Here is a 26,490-nt window from a genome sequence, read left to right on the forward strand (position 1 = left end):
AACATGATGGAATGCTAGCAAGTAATAACAAAGCCAATGATCGTATCTGCGGTTGTTGACCAAGTTTTTGCAGAAAAAAACAGGCCGTTGTTTGAGCTCATGGAAGCCCAGTTCTAACTTTGAGTATATTAGCAAAGATGTGACAAAGTTGTTTCATCTTATTTCGATCTCCCCTTTTAAGGGGCTCCCAGATTGTCTAAATAAGGCAAGTAGAGTAAAATTGAATACTTTTTTTTTCTACAAACCCGTTTCCATATGAGTTGGGAAATTGTGTATAAATATAAACGGAATACAATGATTTGCAAATCTTTTTCAACCCATATTCAATTGAATGCACTACAAAGACAAGATATTTGATGTTCAAACACATAAACTTTTTTTTTTTTTTTTGCAAGTAATAATTAACTTAGAATTTCATGGCTGCAACATGTGCCAAAGTAGTTGGGAAAGGGCATGTTCACCACTGTGTTACATGGCCTTTCCTTTTAACAACACTGAGTAAACGTTTGGGAACTGAGGAGACACATTTTTAAGCTTCTAAGGTGGAATTCTTTCCCATTCTTGCTTGATGTACAGCTTAAGTTGTTCAACAGTCCGGGGGTCTCCGTTGTGGTATTTTAGGCTTCATAATGCGCCACACATTTTCAATGGGAGACAGGTCTGAACTACAGGCAGGCCAGTCTAGTACCCGCACTCTTTTACTATGAAGCCACGTTGATGTAACACTGCATTGTCTTGCTGAAATAAGCAGGAGCGTCCATGGTAACATTGCTTGTATGGCAACATATGTTGCTCGAAAACCTGTATGTACCTTTCAGCATTAATGGCGCCTTCTCAGATGTGTAAGTTACCCATGTCTTGGGCACTAATACACCCCCATTCCATCACAGATGGTTCTTTTCCTCTTTGGTCTGGAGGACACGACATCCACAGTTTCCAAAAACAATTTGAAATGTGGACTCGTCAAACCACAGAACATTTTTCCACTTTGTATCAGTCCATCTTAGATGAGTTCAGGCACAGCAAAGCCGACGGCATTTCTGGGTGTTGTTGATAAACGGTTTTCGCCTTGCATAGGAGAGTTTTAACTTGCACTTACAGATGTAGCGACCACTGTAGTTACTGACAGTGGGTTTCTGAAGTTTTCCTGAGCCCTTGTGGTGATATCCTTTATACACTGATGTCGCTTGTTGATGCAGTACAGCCTGAGGGATCGAAGGTCACGGGCTTAGCTGCTTACGTGCAGTGATTTCTCCAGATTCTCTGAACCCTTTGATGATATTACAGACCGTAGCTGCTGAAACCCCTAAATTCCTTGCAATAGCTGGTTGAGAAAGGTTTTTCTTAAACTGTTCAACAATTTGCTCACACATTTGTTGACAAAGTGGTGACTCTCGCCCCATCCTTGTTTGTGAATGACTGAGCATTTCATGGAATTTACTTTTATACCCACCTGTTTCCAATTTGCCTGTTCACCTGTGGGATGTTCCAAATAAGTGTTTGATGAGCATTCCTCAACTTTATCAGTATTTATTGCCACCTTTCCCAACTTCTTTGTCACGTGTTGCTGGCATCAAATTCTAAAGTTAATGATTATTTGCAAAATAAAATGTTTATCAGTTTGAACATCAAATATGTTGTCTTTGTAGCATATTCAACTGAATATGGGTTGAAAATGATTTGCAAATCATTGTATTCCGTTTATATTTACATCTAACACAATTTCCCAACTCATATGGAAACGGAGTTTGTACAAATAGAGTAAGTCCAAACAGTAGCAATACCAGCAATGGAGAGAAGATTGTGCCCTACACATCTGCTGTTTTCTCTTGATTGTCCCTCTGCTAGGTTGCTTTTGTCTTACTTGCTGCCCATCCATGGTGGAGTTGTTTATGTGTTGTCCAATGAAACTATTAGTTAACCTAAGCATGTTTTTTTGGAAACACGCACACGTTTGTCCATTCTCGCGTCGTCTCGTTCCTGGCAACTCTTCTCACCATCAAAACCAAATAAGAGACTACACAGCATGTGTGTAGTTGCAAAGATAAAAACACACAGTTGTGCTCATTGTGTTTTGTGCTAGATCACATCAAAGTGAATAGGGAGTGAGACCTCCTATACTTTTTACTCTGCTTTAATGTGGAAAAAAATCCCATAACAATATTATAGCCACGTTTAGTCATGGGATGAGAATCAACCCCTCCAAGTCCGAGTCCATGATTCTCGCCCGAGTCCATGATTCTCGCCTGGAAAAGGGTGGAGTGCCATCTCCGAGTTGCCCCAAGTGGAGGAGTTCAAGTACCTCGGAGTCTTGTTCACGAGTGAGGGAAGAGTGGATCGTGAGATCGATAGGCTGATCGGTGCGGCGTCTTCAGTAATGCGGACGCTGTATCGATCTGTTGTGGTGAAGAAGGAGCTGAGCCGGAAGGCTAAGCTCTCAATTTACCGGTCAATCTACGTTCCCATCCTCACCTATGGTCATGAGCTTTGGGTTATGACCGAAATGGCAAGATCACGAATACAAATTAGTTTCCTCCGCAGGGTGGCGGGGCTCTCCCTTAGAGATAGGGTGAGAAGCTCTGTCATCCGGGAGGAGCTCAAAGTAAAGCCGCTGCTCCTCCACATGGAGAGGAGCCAGATGAGGTGGTTCGGACATCTAGTCAGGATGCCACCCGAACGCCTCCCTAGGGAGGTGTTTAGGTCATGTCCGCCCGGTAGGAGGCCGCGGGGAAGACCCAGGACACGTTGGGAAGACTATGTCTCCCGGCTGGCCTGGGAACGCCTCGGAATCCCCGGGAGGAGCTGGACAAAGTAGCTGGGAAGAGGGACGTCTGGGCTTCTCTGCTTAGTTTGCTGCCCCCGCAATTCCACCTCGGATAAGCGGAAGAGAATGGATGGATGGATGGATGTTTAAGTCAGTGACGGCCATAGCAATGAGGCTTGGAAGATCCACTGGGCTACCAATGAGGACTGTAATCTACAATAGAACACACACAAGGCTGCTTTATTGGGTGCAATGGGTGTAAAGGTTATTATGTCATGTTCAGAGGACTATAATAATGTTAAAAAATAAATAAATAAATAAATAAAACTTATCTAGAAGGTCGCAAACAGTATTTTATGCGCTATGAAAATATTTGATTAATCAACAATAATCCTGACTCTAGGAAATCGCGGTCATGTCCGTATCAATTAACCGTGAAAAACGAGAAACGACTGTATTTCTAATTTCATCATTGACCAATGTCCTTTCAGAATGCTCGATGGCGCTTAGACTCCTTTTAGCATGGGTAAAGCTCTTGGAAGCTCATCGCAAACCAGTGACGCCAAAATGTTCAGCTTTTACCCGACCCATTATTTGAGAAGAACTGTGTTAATCCTTTCCTTAAAAAGTCAAATATGACTGACCTGCTGTCTGATTTATTGAGAATGTATCTTTAAATATATTTCTCTTTCCATGAGATTGTTATAAATACCGTATTTTCTGGACTATAACCACTATTTTTTCCCACGCTTTGACCATTCGGCTTATAATAGATTTTTCTTCGCCTATGGCTGCAATGTTTTTCTATTCAACAAATAGATCTCATAGCACACCGACGGAGACACTGAAAAGGAGTGTTATTGTTTGTGCTATGGCACCTTATATTGGATGAGTTCACTCACTGCAGGTGCTTCGAGTTGAAAATGGACTTCCTGTTTCGTTCCTTGAACCGGAAGTCTTTGTCTAAACAACTTTTGTATGTTTTCCAATGCAACTAAAACAATACGTACTTACTAAACCGTCCCGTGTGTGATGTTTCTAGGAGTGTTTTCATGCATGTTTGTACGTGCTAACAACATTAGCATTAAAGGATATGCTAACACGTTTAAAATTGTCTGTGTTAGTATTATTAACTTACAATGGCATTCTTTTTATATAGTCTCACTTTGGTAAATTCACCAAAACATCACTGTGTGTTTATTGAGTCTGTTTGTCAAGTAGTGTTAGTGACGAACCCCAAGATGCAGAGATGGCAGGCTTGGTGCAGGAAAACATGATTTAATGTCCAAAAAATGCAAGAAAAACACAAACCAGGAACTTGGAGACAGGAAACAGGATACCAGGAAAACAGGTGAACTGGAAACAGCAAACAGGAAAACTGGCAACAGCAAACAGTCCACAGCATACAGCTTACAGCTACAGTGACAACAATGGCAAAGCAGGTTTAAATAGCAGCTGGCTGATTGACACCAGGTGTGGCCAGGTGCCAATCAGCCGCAGCTGAGGTGAAACAGCACTCAGGGAGACAATCAGGAAACTGAACCAAAATAAGAGCGCTGACAGGAAATAAAACAAACAGAGGAAAAACTAAAACATAACCAAACTGTCAGGGACAAGCCTGACACTGTTTAGCTAATTGGCTGAGCCTCCGCAGCTAGTGGGTATGTCTAACAACCAAAGATAATTTGTGATTCGTTGTCAGGAATAACAGCAGCAATGTTGCAACATAGAACAACAGATTTGCTTAGAGTAGTTTTCCTGATCACATATTTCCTGTGTGCAGTCACTGATTGGCAGATCTCAATTGTTTGCACCACATAGCACAGGTCCCCACTTTTCACGATGGACAGACTCTGAGGTGCCCACACACTGAGCGCCAAAGGCGATACAAAGTCCGACAAACTAGTTTATTTGTATATATTCATTTTGCATTTAAAGGGGAACATTATCACCAGACCTATGTAAGCGTCAATATATACCTTGATGTTGCAGAAAAAAGACCATATATTTTTTAACCGATTTCCGAACTCTAAATGGGTGAATTTTGGCGAATTAAACGCCTTTCTATTATTCGCTCTCGTGACGTCACATCGGGAAGCAATCCGCCATTTTCTCAAACACATTACAAACACCGAGTCAAATCAGCTCTGTTATTTTCCGTTTTTCCGACTGTTTTCCGTACCTTGGAGACATCATGCCTCGTCGGTGTGTTGTCGGAGGGTGTAACAACACGAACAGGGACGGATTCAAGTTGCACCAGTGGCCCAAAGATGCGAAAGTGGCAAGAAATTGGACGTTTGTTCCGCACACTTTACTGACGAAAGCTATGCTACGACAGAGATGGCAAGAATGTGTGGATATCCTGCAACACTCAAAGCAGATGCATTTCCAACGATAAAGTCAAAGAAATCTGCCGCCAGACCCCCATTGAATCTGCCGGAGTGTGTGAGCAATTCAGGGACAAAGGACCTCGGTAGCACGGCAAGCAATGGCGGCAGTTTGTTCCCGCAGACGAGCGAGCTAAACCCCCTGGATGTCTTGGCTCACACCGTCCCTTATGCCACCGAAGATGATCAAGAGAAGAATATGAACTCTAGCTTCCCTGGCCTGCTGACATTAACTCCAAAACTGGACGGATCAGCTTTCAGGAAAAGAGCGCGGATGAGGGTATGTCTACAGAATATATTAATTGATGAAAATTGGGCTGTCTGCACTCTCAAAGTGCATGTTGTTGCCAAATGTATTTCATATGCTGTAAACCTAGTTCATAGTTGTTAGTTTCCTTTAATGCCAAACAAACACATACCAATCGTTGGTTAGAAGGCGATCGCCGAATTCGTCCTCGCTTTCTCCCGTGTCGCTGGCTGTCGTGTCGTTTTCATCGGTTTCGCTTGCATACGGTTCAAACCGATATGGCTCAATAGCTTCAGTTTCTTCTTCAATTTCGTTTTCGCTACCTGCCTCCACACTACAACCATCCGTTTCAATACATTCGTAATCTGTTGAATCGCTTAAGCCGCTGAAATCCGAGTCTGAATCCGAGCTAATGTCGCTATAGCTTGCTGTTCTATGCGCCATGTTTGTTTGAGTTGGCATCACTATGTGACGTCACAGGAAATTGGACGGGTGTATATAACGATGGCTAAAATCAGGCACTTTGAAGCTTTTTTTAGGGATATTGCGTGATGGGTAAAATTTTGAAAAAAACTTTGAAAAATAAAATAAGCCACTGGGAACTGATTTTTAATGGTTGTAACCCTTCTGAAATTGTGATAATGTTCCCCTTTAAAAAGTTGCTCTGCATTAGATGTTCGAGTCATATTAGAAACAGAAAAACATTTGGATCTGGGGTCAGACTGCCATCGCCCACTGAGCTCAGCAAACAGAACTCACAGAACATATGAGTCCAACCATCATTATCGACTGAGTGGATACACAAATAATCAGTTGCAAATAACCTCGACTCAACTTCCACTCTAGCGGAAATCTGTTGTATCATAATTAGACTTGCACGTGTTCTTCATTCCTTCACCTTGTTGTTTGCAGTCAACATAAATTCTCCCTGTAGAGAAACAAGGCTCGCTTAACTTGACGTGACCCTGAAGACTCACAGATGGAGAGAAAGATGCGAGAGGATGTTTAGCATGTGGTTGAGTAATTGATAAAGCCCCACAGCATGGATAAGAGCCGCAAAGAAGGGTTTGTTTGACGTGGTTCAACCAGAAAAAAAAGAAGCTTTCGTGTTCGGCTCAGCTGTGAGACTGATTTTGGGCAATTATCTCACTCGAAAATGAAGTGTCTATAGGCTTCACTTTCTGGGTTTGGATGCCTCAAAGTGACAGTCTGCTCAATTGTGAAAGTCAATGACATCCTTGACCTTAAAACAGCACTAATCTGTGGAGAGAAATGGTCTGACAACCAGTGACAAAAGATGAAATTGATATCAGATGAGTCGAGAGAGCTGGTTTGAGAGGTACGCAGCTGTCGTTTCCCCCTCTTCACAGCCCCACTCTGAGATCTCAGCATCCCATTTTGTCCAAAAATTACTCTTTTCCTGAGCTGCAAATGTCAACAAGACTCTTATGCGTGTCATGTAAAATGTTGTAAAAAAAAAAAAAAAAAAAAAAAAAAGACCTCGTGTGTCTGGCCTTTTGATGAAAAACAGACTCGCCGCTTTTTCCACCACCCGCAAAGCTGTTAGCTGATACGAGTGACAGTTAGCACACGATGGAGAAAACAGATTCTCTTTGATCCGCAATCACACTACAAAACCCAAGTGCTATTGGGATTTCTGCAGTGCCTAGCTTTCTAAGTGCCTTGCTTTGTTGTGTCTAGGGTTGTACGGTATACTGGTATTAGTATAGTACCGCGATGCTAATGAATCATATTCGGTACTATACCGCCTCTAATAAATACCGGCTCCCCCACCCGTCGTCTTCACGTCGTGTCATGCAGAACACCCTCAGGAAGAGGTGCTTTAAAGGGGAACATTATCACAATTTCAGAATTGTTAAAACCATTAAAAATCAGTTCCCAGTGGCTTATTATATTTTTCGAAGTTTTTTTTTAAATTTTACCCATCACGCAATATCCCTAAAAAAAAAGCTTCAAAGTGCCTGATTTTAACCATCGTTATAAACACCCGTCCATTTTCCTGTGACGTCACATAGTGAAGCCAACACAAACAAACATGGCGGAAAGAGCAGAAAGCTATAGCGACATTAGCTCGGATTCAGACTCGGATTTCAGCGCCTTAAGCGATTCAACAGATTACGAATGTATTGAAACGGGTGGTTGTAGTGTGGAGGCAGGTAGCGAAAACGAAATTGCAGAAGAAACTGAAGCTATTGAGCCATATCGGTTTGAACCGTACGCAAGCGAAACCGACGAAAACGACACGACAGCCAGCGACACGGGAGAAAGCGAGGACGAATTCGGCGATCGCCTTCTAGCCAACGATTGGTATGTGTTTGTTTGGCATTAAAGGAAACTAACAACTATGAACTAGGTTTACAGCATATGAAATACATTTGGCAACAACATGCACTTTGAGAGTGCAGACAGCCCAATTTTCATCAATTAATATATTCTGTAGACATACCCTCATCCGCGCTCTTTTCCTGAAAGCTGATCTGTCCAGTTTTGGAGTTGATGTCAGCAGGCCAGGGAAGCTAGGGTCGATAGGGGGTTTAGCTCGCTCGTCTGCGGGAACAAACTGCCGCCATTGCTTGCCGTGCTAGGGAGGTCCTTTGTCTCTGAATTGCTCACACACTCCGGCAGATTCAATGGGGGTCTGGCGGCAGATTTCTTTGACTTTATCGTTGGAAATGCATCTGCTTTGAGTGTCGCAGGATATCCACACATTCTTGCCATCTCTGTCGTAGCATAGCTTTCGTCGGTAAAGTGTGCGGAACAAACGTCCAATTTCTTGCCACTTTCGCATCTTTGGGCCACTGGTGCAACTTGAATCCGTCCCTGTTCGTGTTGTTACACCCTCCGACAACACACCAACGAGGCATGATGTCTCCAAGGTACGGAAAACAGTCGAAAAAACGGAAAATAACAGCTGATTTGACTCGGTGTTTGAGAAAATGGCGGATTGCTTCCCGATGTGACGCCACGTTGTGACGTCATCGCTCCGAGAGCGAATATTAGAAAGGCGTTTAATTCGCCAAAATTCACCCATTTAGAGTTCGGAAATCGGTTAAAAAAATATATGGTCTTTTTTCTGCAAAATCAAGGTATATATTGACGCTTACATAGGTCTGGTGATAATGTTCCCCTTTAAGACATGGCTGGCTAGTTAGCGGCTATTGTCTGTCCATAGTCAGCAGTGTTGTAACTACTTCAATATCATTAATCCGTGTCTCCATGGAGACAATTCAAGTACTATTATTCCGAATATCAACCATGTAGGGTGCGTGATATCTCTGCATGCTACATTGAAGTCATGATGAAGGATGAGTAAAAACCTGTCTATAATTGATGAAGTCAACACATGATTTCACTATGTCCAATCATTAACCATTAAGGCAGTGGTTCTTAACCTGGGTTCGATTGAACCCTAGGGGTTCGGTGAGTCGGGCTCAGGGGTTCGGCGAAGGTCAAGACACACCCGACTCATCGTGTAAATAAAAACTTCTTCCTATTGGCGTATTACGGATACGGCAACAGCAAAAGTTACACTGATTTGCAGGTGTGTAATTTGTTGTGAGTTTATGCACTGTGTTGGTTTTGTTCTTTGAACAAGGTGATGTTCATGCACGGTTCATTTTGTGCACCAGTAAAAAAACATGGTAACACTTTGGTATGGGGAACATATTCACCATTAATTAGTTGCTTATTAACATGCAAATTAGTAACATATTGGCTCTTAACTAGTCATTATTAAGTACCGGTAGTTATTAATGCCTTATTCGGCATGGCCTTATTATAACGCTAACCCTCTAACCCTGGCCCTAACCCTCTAACCAAATAACTCTAAATTAAGTCTTTGTTACATAGAATATGTTCCCTTAGTGTCCAAAAAACTCTAAACTAAGTCTTTGTTACTTAGAATATGTTCCTCATACTAAAGTGTTACCAAAAACATATAACTTTGTCTTGAATTTGAAAAAAAAAAAACATTTTATTTTTCACTAAAGAAGGGTTCGGTGAATGCGCATATAAAACTGGTGGGGTTCGGTACCTCCAACAAGGTTAAAAACCACTGCATTAAGGCAACCATCTTAACACACTGATCACATGTTAATGAAGGGCATACTTAATCAACAGTCATACATGTCACACTAAGGGTGGCCGTATAAACAACGCCAACACTGTCATAAATATGTGCCAGATAGTGAAACCACACTAAACAACAATAACAAACACATTTTGGGAGAATATTTGCACCGCAACACAACAAACACTACAGATTACATTCCCAGAACTTCTGGGACGCTACAGTATAAACAAACGCCATTGGTGGATCTACACCTAACATCCACTGTAATGATACCAAGTACAATAGCGTGTCTAGTCGATACCACTATGATTATTACATCAATTTTTTTTAGCATCACAAAATCTTCTTTAGTTAAAAAATAATAATATTATGTTTATAAATTCAGGAAATATGTCCCTGGAAACATGAGGACTTTGAATATGACAATATATGATCCTGTAACTATTTGGTATCGGATTGATACCCAAATTTGTGGTATCATCCAAAACTCATGTAAAGTATCTAACAACAGAAGAATAAGTGATTATTACATTTTAACAGAAGTGTAGATAGAACATGTTAAAAGAGAAAGTAAACAGATATTAACAGTAAATGAACAAGTAGATTAATCATTAATTTTCTACCACTTATCCTTAATAATGTTGACAAAATAATAGAATGATAAATGACACAATATGTTACTGCATATGTCAGCAGACTAAATTAGGAGCCTTTGTTTACTTACTACTAAAAGACAAGTTGTCTTGTATGTTCACTATTTTATTTAAGGACAAACTTGCAATAAGAAACATATGTTTAATGTACCCTAAGATTTTTTTGTTGGAATAAAGCCAATAATTACATTTTTTGTGGTGCCTTTTATTTAGAAAAGTACCGAAATATTTTGGTATCGGGACAACACTAGTTGTGTCAAACAATAGGGGATGAAACTGAGCGGATCGTTGACATGACTGCATCAGGGCATCACCTGGAAACGACTGTGTCAATATGGACTGTAGCAGGAAATGCTATCCCATGAGGAAAACTTGTACCAGCTGCTGTGGTTTGCACATTATGACACGTACAAACGTTTGTAGTTACACTGGTTGCCAACTCTCTAAAGGAAATAAAAAACACCTTTCAGGGCTGATCGACTCGATTTTTTTTGGAGTTTTATGCTATCTGCAGAGGTTGAATGCGGGCGACGAGACTCTTCTTGTTTGTTGAAAACCTTTCAGAATAATCCAGTTGTATCGATTTGTGGATCACATAACCTGTTGACTGACAATCTACACAGTTTCTATACCAGAGCTGGGCAAATATTTTGACTCGAGAGAAAAAAAGTGTCTGTGGTGCCAATGTGTATGTGTGTATACATTATATCTAAACATTTAGCTGTAAAAATCTGCTGTTCAGTATGTGTATTTGGGTCCCTTTTTTTCAGGAACACTAATACCAAAAGTCACAATGTCCGATAGAATTCTAAAAACATTATGACAGACACCTAAAAAAAAAAACGGAATGGAATTTTACAGTTTTTTACTGAATGGGACACCCAAAATGTACATGAAAATACATAGTGTGATTTACAATATTAACTATGAACAATAAAACACTGAATATTAACAACATATGAACATCACAAAGTGTAATAAACATCTACGATATGATATATTATCACGGAAAAATCTGCTTCTGCATCTGTTTCTGACACACACGTTTCGGGTTGGAAGCTTTGAACACAAACTCCGCCCACTCTGCTTTGTTCCTCGTCTGAGCTGCTGTGACGTAGATTACTGTAATAACTCGTATAACACTCAAAAGCGCAGATTTCAACCATTGAAATACTTTCTATAGTTCAAGACTTACTTTTTTTACGAAAAAGTGCCAACAAGTTCAATATGAAGTGGCCAGAAAACAAATAATTATAAACTGTTATTATTTGTTTAAATATGATTGAAGTAGTCTACATTAGAGATTGGCTAGTTGTGTGAATGCTACAAAGCATTCACCTAAATTAATCTATTTATTATTATCATTATTATTATTATTATTATTGTGTGAATGCTCCAAAGCATTCACATATATGTTTTTCTACACTAAAATTAATATTTATTTGTATTATTATTATTCTCCAGATTTTGGCACACTCTACTTTTCACATTTTTCAGCTGATTCAAACTGTTCCAACTTCAAACTGTTCAGCTTATTGGGGAATTGCAGGCTTTCCATCGACAGATTCCAAAAATTCCCAGATTTCACAGTTTTCTGGGTCATTTTTCCCATTCAAAATGAAATGGACATTTTTCAAACTTCCACTATTCCTACATTTTTAACCGATTCCACCTTCAACATATTCCACTCAAATTCAAACTATAATTTTTCCAAGTTCAAAGAAAAGGTATAACAGATAAGCCACAGAAACAGATAAGCCACAGAAACCTCAACTGTATATATATATATATATATATATATATATATATATATATATATTCCGAGTGCGAGGATGTCACGTTATCGATGGGAAAATGCATTTTTAGACAATATTATTTGCCTGAGCGGCTAGGAGACACAGAGCGTAACAAGCGATAGAAAATGGATTAGAAAAGACAGATTAAAAAAAAAAAAATAATAATATTTATTTATTTTTTAAACTTGGGACTTCCCGCGGGCCGAATTTTGGACGCTTAGTTTGGGGACCCCTGAGTTAGACCTTTGTACCATTAGAGAGCTTAAATTTCGGGTTACGCAGAGTCATCATTCTTTGGCCCTGTAAAAGTGATTGGAAATCATCAAAACATGCATCAATGTCTCCAAAACAATAAATAATGATATCAGTAGAGGCAGCAGAATGTGTGCACTTCATCAAAACAGTTCAGAGTCATGAATGTTCCAGACAAATGTATTAGCTGTGTATTTGCTGCAATATTCTAACTTACTATATAAGAGGATATACATAATATCAATAGCGCTGGACACATTATGTTTATGTTTAACAACTTACATACACAAGTGTTTGGAGGACAAGACAGTAAAAGAGCACAGTTGTTAAAGACACTACTAAAAAATTGATCGAGCACAACTGCTAAGTCAGCATGTACCTTGTGGACGAGATCGTGAAAAACCATCTCCGAATTCTTACGGCAATACAAATATAGGACAAAGTGCTTCCCTTAACAGCGCAATACGGAACACATCAATCAATCAATGTTTATTTATATAGCCCTAAATCACAAGTGTCTCAAAGGGCTGCACAAGCCACGACAACATCCTTAGTTCAGAGCCCACACAAGGGCAAGGGGAAAACTCACAACCCAGTGGGATGTCAAAGACACTTTTATACTTGTATTTCTTACTAGAAGACAATTCCATTTGTCAAGGGACAGTTGAAAACTCTAGTAGTTAAATGCCACTATATGCCATATGCAAGTATAAATATGAATAATATATTACTGACACTTGTTTTTCTTACATGCTCTGCTTCTTCCTACTCCTTTTCGGACGTGCTGTAATGAAACAACTGGAATTGTGTGATGCATTACATTGTATCGTATGCATGTTCGAAATAAACTGAGCTGAACTGATACCAAGTCGTTACAGGATCATAAATTGGTCATATTCAAAGTCCTCATGTGTCCAGGGACGTATTTACTGAGTTTATAAACATGATATAAAAATATATATATATATGTATATATTTTGTGATGCTAAAAAATGTCGATGTAATCAAAGTATCGACTAGATACGCTCCTGTACTTGGTATCATTACAGTGGATGTCAGTTGTTGATCCAAATATATACACTGGTTAACAATTTTCCTCCCTAAAATTGTTTTACTGTGGCTTCCTAAACCAGTAGACAAAATGCTCAAGCTTGTTAAATTACATATTTTGATCTATTTTCCTTTTTATAAAAAATGGAAATGACAACCATGTGTCAACCCAAATTCAGCTCAGTTAAACTGGAAATACCGGGGGGAAAAACCCTCCACAATAATCAAAGTAAGCTAATCACTTGAAAATTATTTTTTTTTTAAAAACAATATTCAACAAATTTAATGACTGACAGCATAGTAAAAGTTGTGTCACCTTATTTTAACAATCCAAGTTTCAAACCTGTGTAAAAATAAGTTAATTACTAATGCCATGCATAATAATAACACAGTCTAGGTTAGCTAGCTAGCATTAAGCATTAGCAGGCTACATTAAAAGGTGACATCATTGTTCTGATTTTTTTCCTAAATTTGTACATAAATTAGTATTCATTAACTTGAAATATTGTATCTTTGTTCATCTATTAGTGCCAGCGACATATTAGTGACAAGCGCCACAGTTAAATGCTCTTCCGTGGCAAAAGGTAGATAATTAACGTCATCCAATATTTAACGTACAGTAATACTTTTAGGATGTAAAATAATATTATGTGCCTTAAGTGGCTCAATAAACACTCTGTATTCTAACGAGAACTTAGAGAGACATGAAACTTATTAGGTTTTAAATGTATATACCAACTGTATGATCCTAAAAGCTCTGCAATCAATGTTCTGACATTTGAGTAACAGTTGAGGATATTTTGGTATTGATTGGTCCATTCATTATTTTTGTTTTGTTCCATTTCACACTTTTCTACATGCTCAGTTGGATTTCTGTGTGGTTTCTGAATTTGTTTTTCTTCTTTCTTTCTTCAGGATTTCACGACTGCTTTAATATTGACATAACAAAACACAGGATCATCAAAGGTCCAAAGCAAGCCCAGTTTGGATACACGGTTCAGCAACATGTTGCTGCTGGAGGAGAAAAATGGTGAGATACTCATCCTATTTAATCGTGAAATTATGTTTTCCACTTATGTCAGAGAGTTTGAAAGGTGACCTCTAACTATTAATTAGTGTAGCCAAGGAGCTAGACGTGGGAGATACCAAAATTATTTCGATACTTTTCTAAATAAAGGGGACCACAAAAAATTGCATTATTGGCTGTATTTTAACAAAAAATCTTAGGGTACATTAAACATATGTTTTTTATTGCAAGTTTGTCCTTAAATAAAATAGTAAACATACAAGACAACTTGTCTTTTAGGAGTAAGTATACAAACAAAGGCTCCTAATTTAGCTGCTGACGTATGCAGTAACATATTGTGTCATTTATCATTCTATTATTTTGTCAACATTATGAGGGACAAACTATAAAAATTGATTATTAATCTACTTGTTCATTTACTGTTAATATCTGCTTATTTTCTCTTTTAACATGTTCTATCTACACTTCTGTTCAATTATAGTAAATATGTATTCTTCTGTCGTTTGGATGCTTTACATTAGTTTTGAATGATACCACAAATTTGTGTATCAATCCGATACCAAGTAGTTACAGGATCATACATTGGTCATATTCAAAGTTCTCATGTGTCCAGGGACATATTTTCAAAATGTATAAACATAGTATACATTCAGAAAAAAAACGAAAGAAGTGGTATCGACTAAATACGCTCATGTACTTGGTATCATTACAGTGGATGTTAGGTGTAGATCCACCCATGGCGTTTTGTTTACATTGAGCTACGATGTGTAGTGAAGCATGTTTAGGTATTCCTCGTCCTGCAGGGATGATACTTGTAAGAAACTTACTTAATTTATCGCCATGGAGGCGAGGATTAGTGATTTAGAAGTAGCTAAAACACTGCAGACTGTGGCTGGTCTTTAGCCGCTAGCTAGCTAGCCATGTTTTAAAGCACCTGTTCCGGTGGGCGTTTCAGTGTTATAACATCACCTTTATCTTTAGTTTTTAAGCCAAAATGCGTCTGTTCTCACTTTTCTGTTCACACACTGTGTCTGTTTGTAAGTACTCCTTGATTGTGCGCTGCCGAACATGCTCCTCTGCTCGTAAACCAGCAATGACGACGACAGGGGAGCGGGGGGTGGTGGACCGGTACTCTTCAGAGGCGGTATAGTACCGAATATGATTACCGTATTTTTCGGACTATAAGTCGCAGTTTTTTTCATAGTTTGGTCGGGCTCCAGTGCGATTTATATATGTTTTTTTCCTTCTTTATTATGCATTTTCAGCAGGTGCGACTTATACTCCGGTGCGACTTATACTCCGAAAAATACGGTAGTTAGTATCGCTTTACTATACTAATACCGGTATACCGTACAACCCTAATCCGCACTGAATCAATACTAGCGTGATGAGGTGATTATTTTTCAATTTTCTTCAATGTTTACTTTTACAAACATCCATCTGTTTTTGTTGTGCTGTTCAAATATATCATGTAAATATAAAATACAATATCGTTTTAAAAACTAAATAAGTTATTGGACACAGGAGGGTTTTGTGGACCAAAATCTAAAGAACTGGTTTGTTTACTTCATTTGAGCTATTGACTTATTTTACTCAAACAATTATTTGTGACAAAAGGATATCAATATATTATTGTGGCAAAGTTTTAGCTTGTTTGTGTAAAAACAAATAATGATCAAGTAAAATACATATGTATTGGAAATGTGATTCTTGCAACAATTTTTGGAGGGTGACGATTGGATTTACGGGGCGGCATGGCGTAGTGGGTAGAGCAACCGTGCCAGAAACCTGAGGGTTGCAGGTTCGCTCCCCGCCTCTTACCATCCAAACATCGCTGCTGTTGTGTCCTTGGGCGGGACACTTCACCCTTTGCCCCCGGTGCCGCTCACACCGGTGAATTGAATGATGAATGATAGGTGGTGGTCGGAGGGGCCGTTGGCGCAAATTGCAGCCACGCTTCAGTTAGTCTACCCCAGGGCAGCTGTGGCTATGAAAGTAGCTTACCACCACCAGGTGTGAATGATTGATGGGTTCTACATGTAAAAGCAACTTTGGGTACTTAGAAAAGCGCTATATAAACCCAGTTATTATTATTATTATTATTATTATTATTATTAATTGATTCTCGATTCAAATCGATTCTTGAAGAAAATATTTGGTAATAAAATTGTAATAAAACCTTTTCAAAACAGGCTACAGGTCACAAAAGCTCCTCTTGGCTACTGGAGTACGATGTTCACGCGCAGCGGGTAAGCGTGGAGATGGCCTACCAATGTTTATTTAAAAATAGATTCTTAAAATGAAGATAAATGTTTCAATAAAATATAGTCATGAAAATTCAGAGCCGATTTAGAATCCGAGTAAAGAACAATTTTTTAAGCACTCCTATTATTTTATATTGTCTTTTGAAATGTGGTACAAATGTTTTCATGCATAATTCTCAAATCTTTTTAACATGTTCTGAGAGAACGTAATATTTTTAATCCTACACAGCATGCACGATCAAGTCATGTGTTTTGATCGTCTCATATTTCTGCACGCTAACTATTATATAATTATTATAGTCTATCATAATGTACAACAGTTTTAGTAACTAATTTTCAATTCTCACACACATGCACTGTCCCACAATATAGCCCTGACCTGAGGGTGTGAGGTATTTGTGAGCAGCAATATTCCACAATCTCATCAAAATTAACCAGCAGAGAGGCTGTTACCATGGCCACGCCTCCCCACAGTAAACATGTTGTTTTTAAAAGCAATTTTTTATACCACAAAAAAACATTTGTGGTCTTCCCTTTATTTGGGGAAAAAGTAGAGTCAATGTGTGAAATAAAAACTGTTGGACTTAGGCAGTGTGTTGATAACGCAGCACTTTTTCTCAGGAAAATATCTGATACTTTGTTGTAAAAATCTTTATTTTATTTTAAGTTGCACTTCTTCTTCTCTGTAGAAAGACTACAGCAATAAACCCCTGCCAGCTCACGTACGCCCCCTAATGTTGAGCCACAGTTCTGTGCACCTGGCACTATGACATTTCTCTGCAGTTTTTTGTCTGATTAGCAAGAATAATGATGTCACATTAATTTAAGACGTTACAAAGGCGCTTGTGTTGTATTATTAATAGAGGTCTGACATGTCACACGATCTCACTACATTAAAATGTGAATATACTTCTCGTTTAGAGAAAAGCTGTCTCGTAGGCAGAATTTTAAAACTAAATTTATAGTCAGAAGCAGATCCGTCCGGCCGTAAGCGAGGGACTGGAACTGCACATTGTGCCCACTACAAACCAGGACTATAGTGCAGAATCATTCAATATGTGTCCATGCACTAACTAGTAGTCCGATTCCTCAAATAGTTCGGCTCTACTGTAAGCATCCTACAACCCATGGAAACACCTTAATCTGTTCGGTTTTTGTAAAGTCGGACTAACACACCTGGATTATGCGATTGAAAACCAGATCTCTCCACCGCCAGTCTTAACGCTTGGGATATAACCCAGGAGCAGACACCATTCAATAAAAACATAAGCAAGAGTTGTAATGAAGAGGAGACTGTTTGTTTGCTTCACAAAGTAAAAGAAGAGAACATTTTTAAAGTGCATTGATTGACAAAAAAAGGAAAGCTTCATCTAAGAAAATGTAGAATGCTGAACTCCCGAACAAAATACGAACGAGATGAAAGAGAACAAAACAGGTACCGTATTTTTCGGACTGTAAGGCGCACTTAAAATCCTTTCATTTTCTCAAAAATCGACAGTATAACCCGGTGCGCTTAATGTACAGAATCATTCTGGTTGTGCTTACCGACCTCGAAGCAATTTTATTTGGTACATGGTGTAACGATAAGTGTGACCAGTAGATGGTAGTCACACATAAGAGATACACGTAGACTGCAATATGACGCCAGTAAACAACACCAAAACTTCAAATGCCCCATTGGAAAAAAAAGAACATTACACACGGCACTCAAAAATCTGTCAAAATGCTTGAGTATAACTTTGAAGCCGCACAGCTTGATGGATTGTCAGCCCATTACGGCTACCGTAGTCAGAGATACAAGTATTACTGTGGTGTGTGTATAAGGACCGCAAAATGGCACCATTTAGCAGACACATTATCTGGCGTTTTGTTTCCCAATATTATGCAAAACCAACTTTTCTTGCCTTCTGGTATCTGCTGATGTGTATTTGAGATCTGCATAAGTCCTGAAAATTTGCACAGGTCCGCCACTGTAAAGCCAATGCCGTAAGCTTCTTCTTTTTCACTATCTTCTTGTTATGGGGCATTCACCCTCTGCTGTTGCCATTTCTAATATAAAATAGTGTAAAGTTCTAACTTATATATCGCTATGGAAGCGCTAAAAACTACCAGTATAGTGGGTTTACATAATTCACCAACAGAACATTAGTTTTTAGAGAGTTACAGTCGGACGTTTTTTTACGGGACACATTTCTGGCGTTCTTGCACTAGTGAGCCACGGATGAGGAGATGCTGCTCCGTTATTGATTGAAGTCAAGTCTGAATGTCATTAAATCAGTTCGCTCCATCTTTTGACACTTTTTCCACTCCCGTCCTTGCACGCTACACCGCTATAACAAAGATGACGGGGAGAAGACGCTGCCGAAGGTGAACCATGTAAATAAGACCGCCCACAAAACAGCGCATCCTGAAACGACTGTCAGAAAGTGACTTGAAGGTGGTCTGTAAAACATAATATATGCAACATTTTGACCAAAGAACCACCATTACATGTTATGTAGACCAGTGATTTTCAACCACTGTGCACTCTAGTGTGCCGCGGCACACTAGTGTGCCGTGAGATGCAGTCTGGTGTGCCTTCGGAGATTATCTAATTTCACATATTTGGGGTAAAAAAATATTTTTTGCAAACCAGTAATTATAGTCTGCAAATGATGTGTTGTTGTTGAGTGTCGGTGCTGTCTAGAGCTTGGCAGAGTAACCCTGTAATACTCTTTCATATCAGTAGGTGGCAGCAGGTAGCTAATTGCTTTGTAGATGTCGGAAACAGCAGGTAAAAAGATTTCTAATGCTTAAACCAAAAATAAACAAAAGGTGAGTGCCCCTAAGAAAGGGCATTGAAGCTTAGGGAAGGCTATGCAGAACGAGACTAAAACTGAACTGACTACAAAGTAAACAAAAACAGAATGCTGGACGACAGCAAAGACTTACTGTGGAGCAAAGATGGCGTCCACAATATACATCCGAACATGACGTGACAATCAACAATGTCCACGCAAAGAAGGATAAAAACATTTGAAATATCCTTGATTGCTAAAACAAAGTAGATGCGGGAAATATCGCTCAAAGGAAGACATGTAACTGCTGCAGGAAAATACCAAAAAAAGAGAAAAAGCCACCAAAATTGGAGCGCAAGACAAGAACTAAAACATTACACACAGGAAAACAGCAAAAAAAAACTCCAAATAAGTCAGGGGGTGATGTGACAGGTGGTGACAGTACACCTACTTTGAGACAAGAGCTATATTGATGCATGCTTGGTTATGGTTTAAAGTCATATCCAACTCGCCTTTGTGCATTCATGCACAACCTTAAAAGTTTGGTGGACAAAATGAGACAGAAAAAGAAGTGGCATAAAACACGTCCTAGAAAGTCGGAGAAAGTTATACATGTAAACATACTACGGTGAGTTCAAGGACCGCCATAATTAGGAGGACAAAACGGCGCTCGCCAAATACTCGAATCAGTGACGCAGGTTTAATATAAACAGTGTGCTTTATAACAATTAGGGAGGTTTGTGTCATGTTTGTCCTCCTACAGAAACCATATTAAAACAAAAAATATATTTTTTCACCTCATCTTTTTCCATTTTTCATACATTTTTGAAAAAGCTCCAGAGAGCCACTAGGGCGGCACTAAAGAGCCGCGGGTTGCCGACCCCTGTCATAGGTCAACCGGAAAATAAATACATTTATCTGCGCTGAAAAAGATAAGCGCCTCCCAGTGTACGGCGTATGACCAATACTCGCATTAGAGAGAGTGCATGGACGCTTGGACTTCACATGTACCGTATTTTTCGGACTATAAGTCGCAGTTTTGTTCATAGTTTGGCCGGGGGTGCGACTTATACTCAGGAGCGACTTATGTGTGAAATTATTAACACATTAGCGTAAAATATAAAATAATATTATTTAGCTCATTCACGTAAGAGACTAGACGTATAAGATTTCATGGGATTGATTTAGCGATTAGGAGTGACGGGATTGTTTGGTAAACGTATAGCATGTTCTATATGTTATAGTTATTTGTATGACTCTTACCATAATATGTTACATTAACATACCAGGCATGTTCTCAGTTGGTTATTAATGCGTCATATAACGTACACTTATTCAGCCTGTTGTTCACTATTCTTTATTTATTTTAAATTGCCTTTCAAATGTCTATTCTTGGTGTTGGGTTTTATCAAATAAATTTCCCCCAAAAAATGCCACTAATACTCCAGTGCGACTTATGTTTTTTTCCTTCTTTATTATGCATTTTCGGCCGGTGCGACTTATACTCCGGAGCGACTTATACTCCGAAAAATACGGTAGGTGTGAAAATACCCCAAAAAAATCTGTTTGAGAAATCAAACTAATTTAGGGCATGGAAACGTAGTGAGTGTTATACTTAATGTTACGTCGCGGTCGCATGGTGATGCGCGGATTGTTCTCCCAAAAAGGTGGACGGAACTCCGGATGCAGTGTGCAGGTAACAAAATTATTTAATGTTCATAATTCAGGCAGGAAGAAACAAACAAACAAACACAAGAAGAGGAATGCCTATAGCATGGGGAGCTAACGGAATAGCTAACAAGGAAATGCATAAGGCAAAGCTTAGCTCAGGGATCCAAAGGGTAATCTACATAAACTGTTGCATGGAAGCAAACCAAAGCACCAGACCGAGTGTGGCGAAAGGCAGGACTAAATAGCTATCTGATTAGTGCCCGGGAGCAGGTGAGCTTCCCGAACACTAATCAGAGGCAGGTGAAAACAATGAATAGCCATTGCAACCAAGGAGACACAAAACAGGGGTGCTGAAACAGAACTAAGCCAACAAGTGAAATGTAAACTAACTATGATACGGGCAACGGATCATGACACTTAACATACCACTTGAGGAAACATTTCGAAGACCATTCAGAAGACACATGAAAACAAATTTTTAATACAGTTCAGTGCACCAATATTATTTATTTTATGTTAACATGATTTGTTTTATTGTTGTTTTTATTAACCTGCCTGCATGCGACTACCCACACTATTATATCATAATACACACGCCTTGCTGAATCCCACTCATATTATTCGGCCAAGTGACTCAGCGTGACGGCCCAAATTAGTTCCTGACATCCTAAAAATATCTCTGAAAAGCCTGGTACAATAAGGACTTGTCTGTGCATGTGCGCACATTTGTAAAAAGCATTAGTTTGGTTATTAGATCTTTGTGCATCTGCAATCATTCTTTCTGCTGTTCTGTCTCCAATGACTGAACTGGCTTTACCCAGCAGAAAGACAATATGTTCCCTCTAATGGTCATAACAGTCCTACGAACAATAAACGATAGTCTAGAAACGTATGATATTAGTTTGCATCGTAACACATTTTTCTATCATAAATCTACATTATTGGTTGCTTTAGTTGCATTCATACATAAACAATATGGGTAAAAAAATTTGACAGTTGGCCATTTTATCAATAAGTAAAGATGTGCAATGTAATCAGTCCCCATAGGGAAATTTTTCGAATGTGTGAAACACATGATTGCTGATTAGCCATGTGGTGAATCAATTGATGCAAAATGTGCAGTACTTATCTGCAACCAACAGAGGCACTGTTGATTCGGTCTCAACTCGGGATAGGAGATATGGCCTAAAATATATATATATATATATATATATATATATATATATATATATATATATATATATATATATATTGCAACGTCCTGTGATAACCAATCAATCAATCAATCAATGTTTATTTATATAGCCCTAAATCACAAGTGTCTCAAAGGGCTGCACAAGCCACAACGACATCCTCGGTATAGCCCACATAAGGGCAAGGAAAAACTCACCCCAGTGGGACGTCGATGTGAATGACTATGAGAAACCTTGGAGAGGACCGCATATGTGGGTAACCCCCCCCCTCTAGGGAGACCGAATGCAATGGATGTCGAGTGGGTCTAACATAATATTGTGAGAGTCCAGTCCATAGTGGATCCAGCATAACAGTAAGAGTCCAGTCCACAGTGGGGTCAGCAGGAAACCATCCCGAGCGGAGACGGGTCAGCAGCGCAGAGATGTTCCCAACCAATATACAGGCGAGCGGTCCACCCCGGGTCCCGACCCCGGACAGCCAGCACCCCATCCATGGCCACCGGATCTGTGTGTCTTCCCCTCCACAAGGGATAGGGGGCAGCAGAGGAGAAAAGAAAAGAAACGGCAGATCAACTGGTCTAAAAAAAGGGGGGCTATTCAAAGGCTAGAGTATACAAATGAGTTTTAAGATGGGACTTAAATGTTTCTACTGAGGTAGCATCTCTAATTGTTACCGGGAGGGCATTCCATAGTGCTGGAGCCCGAATAGAAAACGCTCTACAGCCCGCAGACTTTTTTTGGGCTCTGGGAATCACTAATAAGCCGGAGTTCTTTGAACGTAGATTTCTTGCCGGGACATATGGTACAATACAATCGGTAAGATAGGCTGGAGCTAGACCGTGTAGTATTTTATACGTAAGTAGTAAAACCTTAAAGTCGCATCTTAAGTGCACAGGAAGCCAGTGCAGGTGAGCCAGTATAGGCGTAATATGATCAAACTTTCTTGTTCTTGTCAAAAGTCTAGCAGCCGCATTTTGTACCAACTGTAATTTTTTAATGCTAGACATAGGGAGACCCGAAAATAATACGTTACAGTAATCGAGACGAGACGTAACGAACGCATGAATAATGATCTCAGCGTCGCTAGTGGACAAAATGGAACGAATTTTAGCGATATTACGGAGATGAAAGAAGGCCGTTTTAGTAACACTCTTAATGTGTGACTCAAAGGAGAGAGTTGGGTCGAAGATAATACCCAGATTCTTTACTGAGTCGCTTTGTGTAATTGTTTGGTTGTCAAATGTTAAGGTGGTATTATCAAATAAATGTCGGTGTTTAGCAGGACCGATAATCAGCATTTCCGTTTTCTTAGTGTTGAGTTGCAAGAAGTTAGCAGACATCCATTGTTTAATTTCATTAAGACACGCCTCCAGCTGACTACAATCCGGCGTGTTGGTCAGCTTTAGGGGCATGTAGAGTTGGGTGTCATCAGCATAGCAATGAAAGCTAACACCGTATTTGCGTATGATGTCGCCTAGCGGCAGCATGTAAATACTAAAGAGTGCAGGGCCAAGAACCGAACCTTGGGGGACTCCGCACGTTACCTTAACATAGTCCGAGGTCACATTGTTATGGGAGACGCATTGCATCCTGTCAGTAAGATAGGAGTTAAACCACGACAAGGCTAAGTCTGACATGCCAATACGTGTTTTGATACGCTCTAATAAAATATTATGATCGACGGTATCGAAAGCAGCGCTAAGATCAAGAAGCAGCAACATAGATGACGCATCAGAATCCATCGTTAGCAGTAGATCATTAGTCATTTTTGCGAGGGCTGTCTCCGTAGAGTGATTTGCCCTGAAACCGGATTGAAAAGGTTCACAGAGATTGTTAGACACCAAGTGTTCATTTAGCTGCTGTGCGACAATTTTTTCGAGGATTTTCGAGATAAACGGAAGGTGGGACACCGGCCGGTAGTTTACCATGAGGTCAGGATCGAGGTTAGGTCTTTTGAGCAAAGGATGAATAACCGCTTTTTTGAATGCTAGTGGAACAGTGCCAGAGGAGAGTGATAAGTTTATAATATTTAGCACTGATGGACCTAATAATACAAAAAGCTCCTTAATAAGTTTCCCAGGAAATGGGTCAAGTAAACATGTTGTTTGTTTTGTCCCATTGACACATCTTAACAATTCCTCTAATGTTATTTCATCAAAGAGAGAGAAACTATTTTGGAGGGCGGTATCCTTCGTAGATACAGTCGTATCTGTGTTAATAGAACCCAGTTGTAGCTGCGATGCATTGTCTTTAATCTCCTTTCTAATGAGTTCAATTTTCTTATTAAAGAAATTCATAAAATCATCTGCTGAGTGGGTGGAGCTACTGGGAGGAGTCCCTTGTTGGGTTAGCGATGCTACTGTACTAAACAAAAATTTCGGATCATTTTTGTTGAGGTGGATGAGATTTGAGTAATATTTAGCTTTAGCTAGGGTAAGCATGTGTTTATAAGTTGTTAAACTATCACTCCATGCTTGATGGAAAACCTCAAGTTTAGTAGCGCGCCATTTGCGTTCCAGCTTTCTACATGATAATTTATGGGCTCTAGTTTCTTCTGTAAACCATGGGGTGCGCCTTTTAGGGGCTCTTTTAAGCTTTAGCGGTGCTATACTATCAATGGTGTCGCGCAGGGCGTCGTTAAAGTTGTTAGTGAGGTTATCAATAGAGCCGACATAGTTTGGGAATGGTGCCATTACCGAAGGCAGTAGGCCAGCAAGAGTCATCGTTGTGGCAGCATTAATGTTGCGGCTGCTATAGTAGTTATTATTATTAGTTTGTTGACAATGAGTCAGAACTTCGAATTTTATAAGGTAATGATCGGACATTACTTTAGTATACGGGAGTATCGTAACTTTGGAGGTGGTGACACCCCTGACCAGCACTAGATCTATCGTATTTCCGTTGCGATGCGTAGGTTCATTTATTATTTGTGTAAGACCACAGCTATCAATTATAGTCTGGAGCGCCATGCACTGAGGGTCCGATGGGGTATTCATATGGATATTAAAGTCCCCCATTATGATTATATTGTCGGCGTGCGTCACTAAATCAGCAACGAACTCTGAAAATTCACTGATGAAGTCCGAATTGGGTCCTGGGGGGCGGTAGATAACAGCCAGGTGGAGAGGCAGCGGTGTGACAAACCTCATAGTAAGCATCTCAAACGAGTTATATTTATTATTTAGGTTCGGGGTAAGATTAAAGTTTTTATTGTGGATGAGTGCAACTCCCCCACCCCTTTTAATGGGACGGGCAATATGCGCTCCCGCATAGCCAGGAGGAGACGCCTCACCCAGCGCAAAGAAATCGTCTGGTTTGAGCCAGGTCTCGGCGAGACCAATAACGTCAAGATTATTGTCTCTAATGACCTCATTAACTAATAACGTTTTGGAAGATAATGATCTTATGTTTAAGAAGCCCATATTATAGGTAGTGGGCTGTTTTGAGGAGTTTTTGTTGAAATTATCCGTAGTAGCAATATTAATAATGTTGTGTTTATTATGTGTAGTGCAATTTAAATAATTACGACCATATCTAGGAATTGATATGACGGGAATTTTCCGATTGTTTGCTTGATGCTGTGATAAACCGAACGCATCATAACTTGCCACCTCAGTAGAGTGCATGTCTACTTCTGACACAGAAAAAACATTTTTTGAGTTGTGTATTGTTCTAAAATAGTTGCTATGTGTGCAGGTATTATCCAGCCTGGCGCTGGCTAGTTCTATTTTAACTAACTTCTCACCCGGACTAGCGCTTCTTTGAGGATTAGCCTTTCGCTTTGTTGTTAGCCCCGCTCGGCATCCCCGCTTCTGCTTCCGCTCACACCGCTTACGTGTCTTCCGTTGACGGTCCACGCTGGCACTTAACTCCGCTGCTTTGGAGGCCGCTGGATGTAGCCAGCGAAGAATCCCCATGCTAGCGAGGAGGTCGAAAGTACCCGCATCTTTCAGCCTATAACGGCCCGATCTATCCACATCCAGAATCGTCTGTCGGTCGTATCTGATCACGAAGTGTCCACGCTGTGAGCCAGCCATGAAATAGACAGAATTGACGGATATTTTTGCCAAATCGCTCTACACTTCCAAGAGCGTCTGCAAGCCGCTGCCATCAGGGCGCCGCCATCTTAGCTTTTCACGATATCTATCACATTATACTATTTGGTATGTAAATGATAATGAACCATTTTTAAACAGGTTACAAAGACTCCTAATTTGGCTGCTGACGACCGCGATAAAATATTGCATCATTCCTGGTTATATTTTTATGTCGAAGCTATTAATAATGAGACTTGCTAATTTACTGTTAATATCTGG

The 26,490-nt window shown here is 39.7% G+C and overlaps 1 protein-coding gene across 1 annotated transcript in view; it reads left to right on the forward strand.

Moving 5' to 3' along the window:
• The window catches only part of itga11a (integrin, alpha 11a), a 191,696-nt gene that overhangs the window by 26,263 nt on the left and 138,943 nt on the right, over positions 1-26,490 (forward strand). The window contains exon 2 of the mRNA XM_061974906.2: positions 14,158-14,272. Within this exon, the coding sequence (XP_061830890.1) occupies positions 14,158-14,272 (115 nt within the window). The remainder of the gene's footprint in view (positions 1-14,157; positions 14,273-26,490) is intronic.

The sequence above is a fragment of the Nerophis lumbriciformis genome, linkage group LG15 (genome assembly GCF_033978685.3).
Source record: "Nerophis lumbriciformis linkage group LG15, RoL_Nlum_v2.1, whole genome shotgun sequence".
Taxonomy (NCBI): Eukaryota; Metazoa; Chordata; class Actinopteri; order Syngnathiformes; family Syngnathidae; genus Nerophis; species Nerophis lumbriciformis.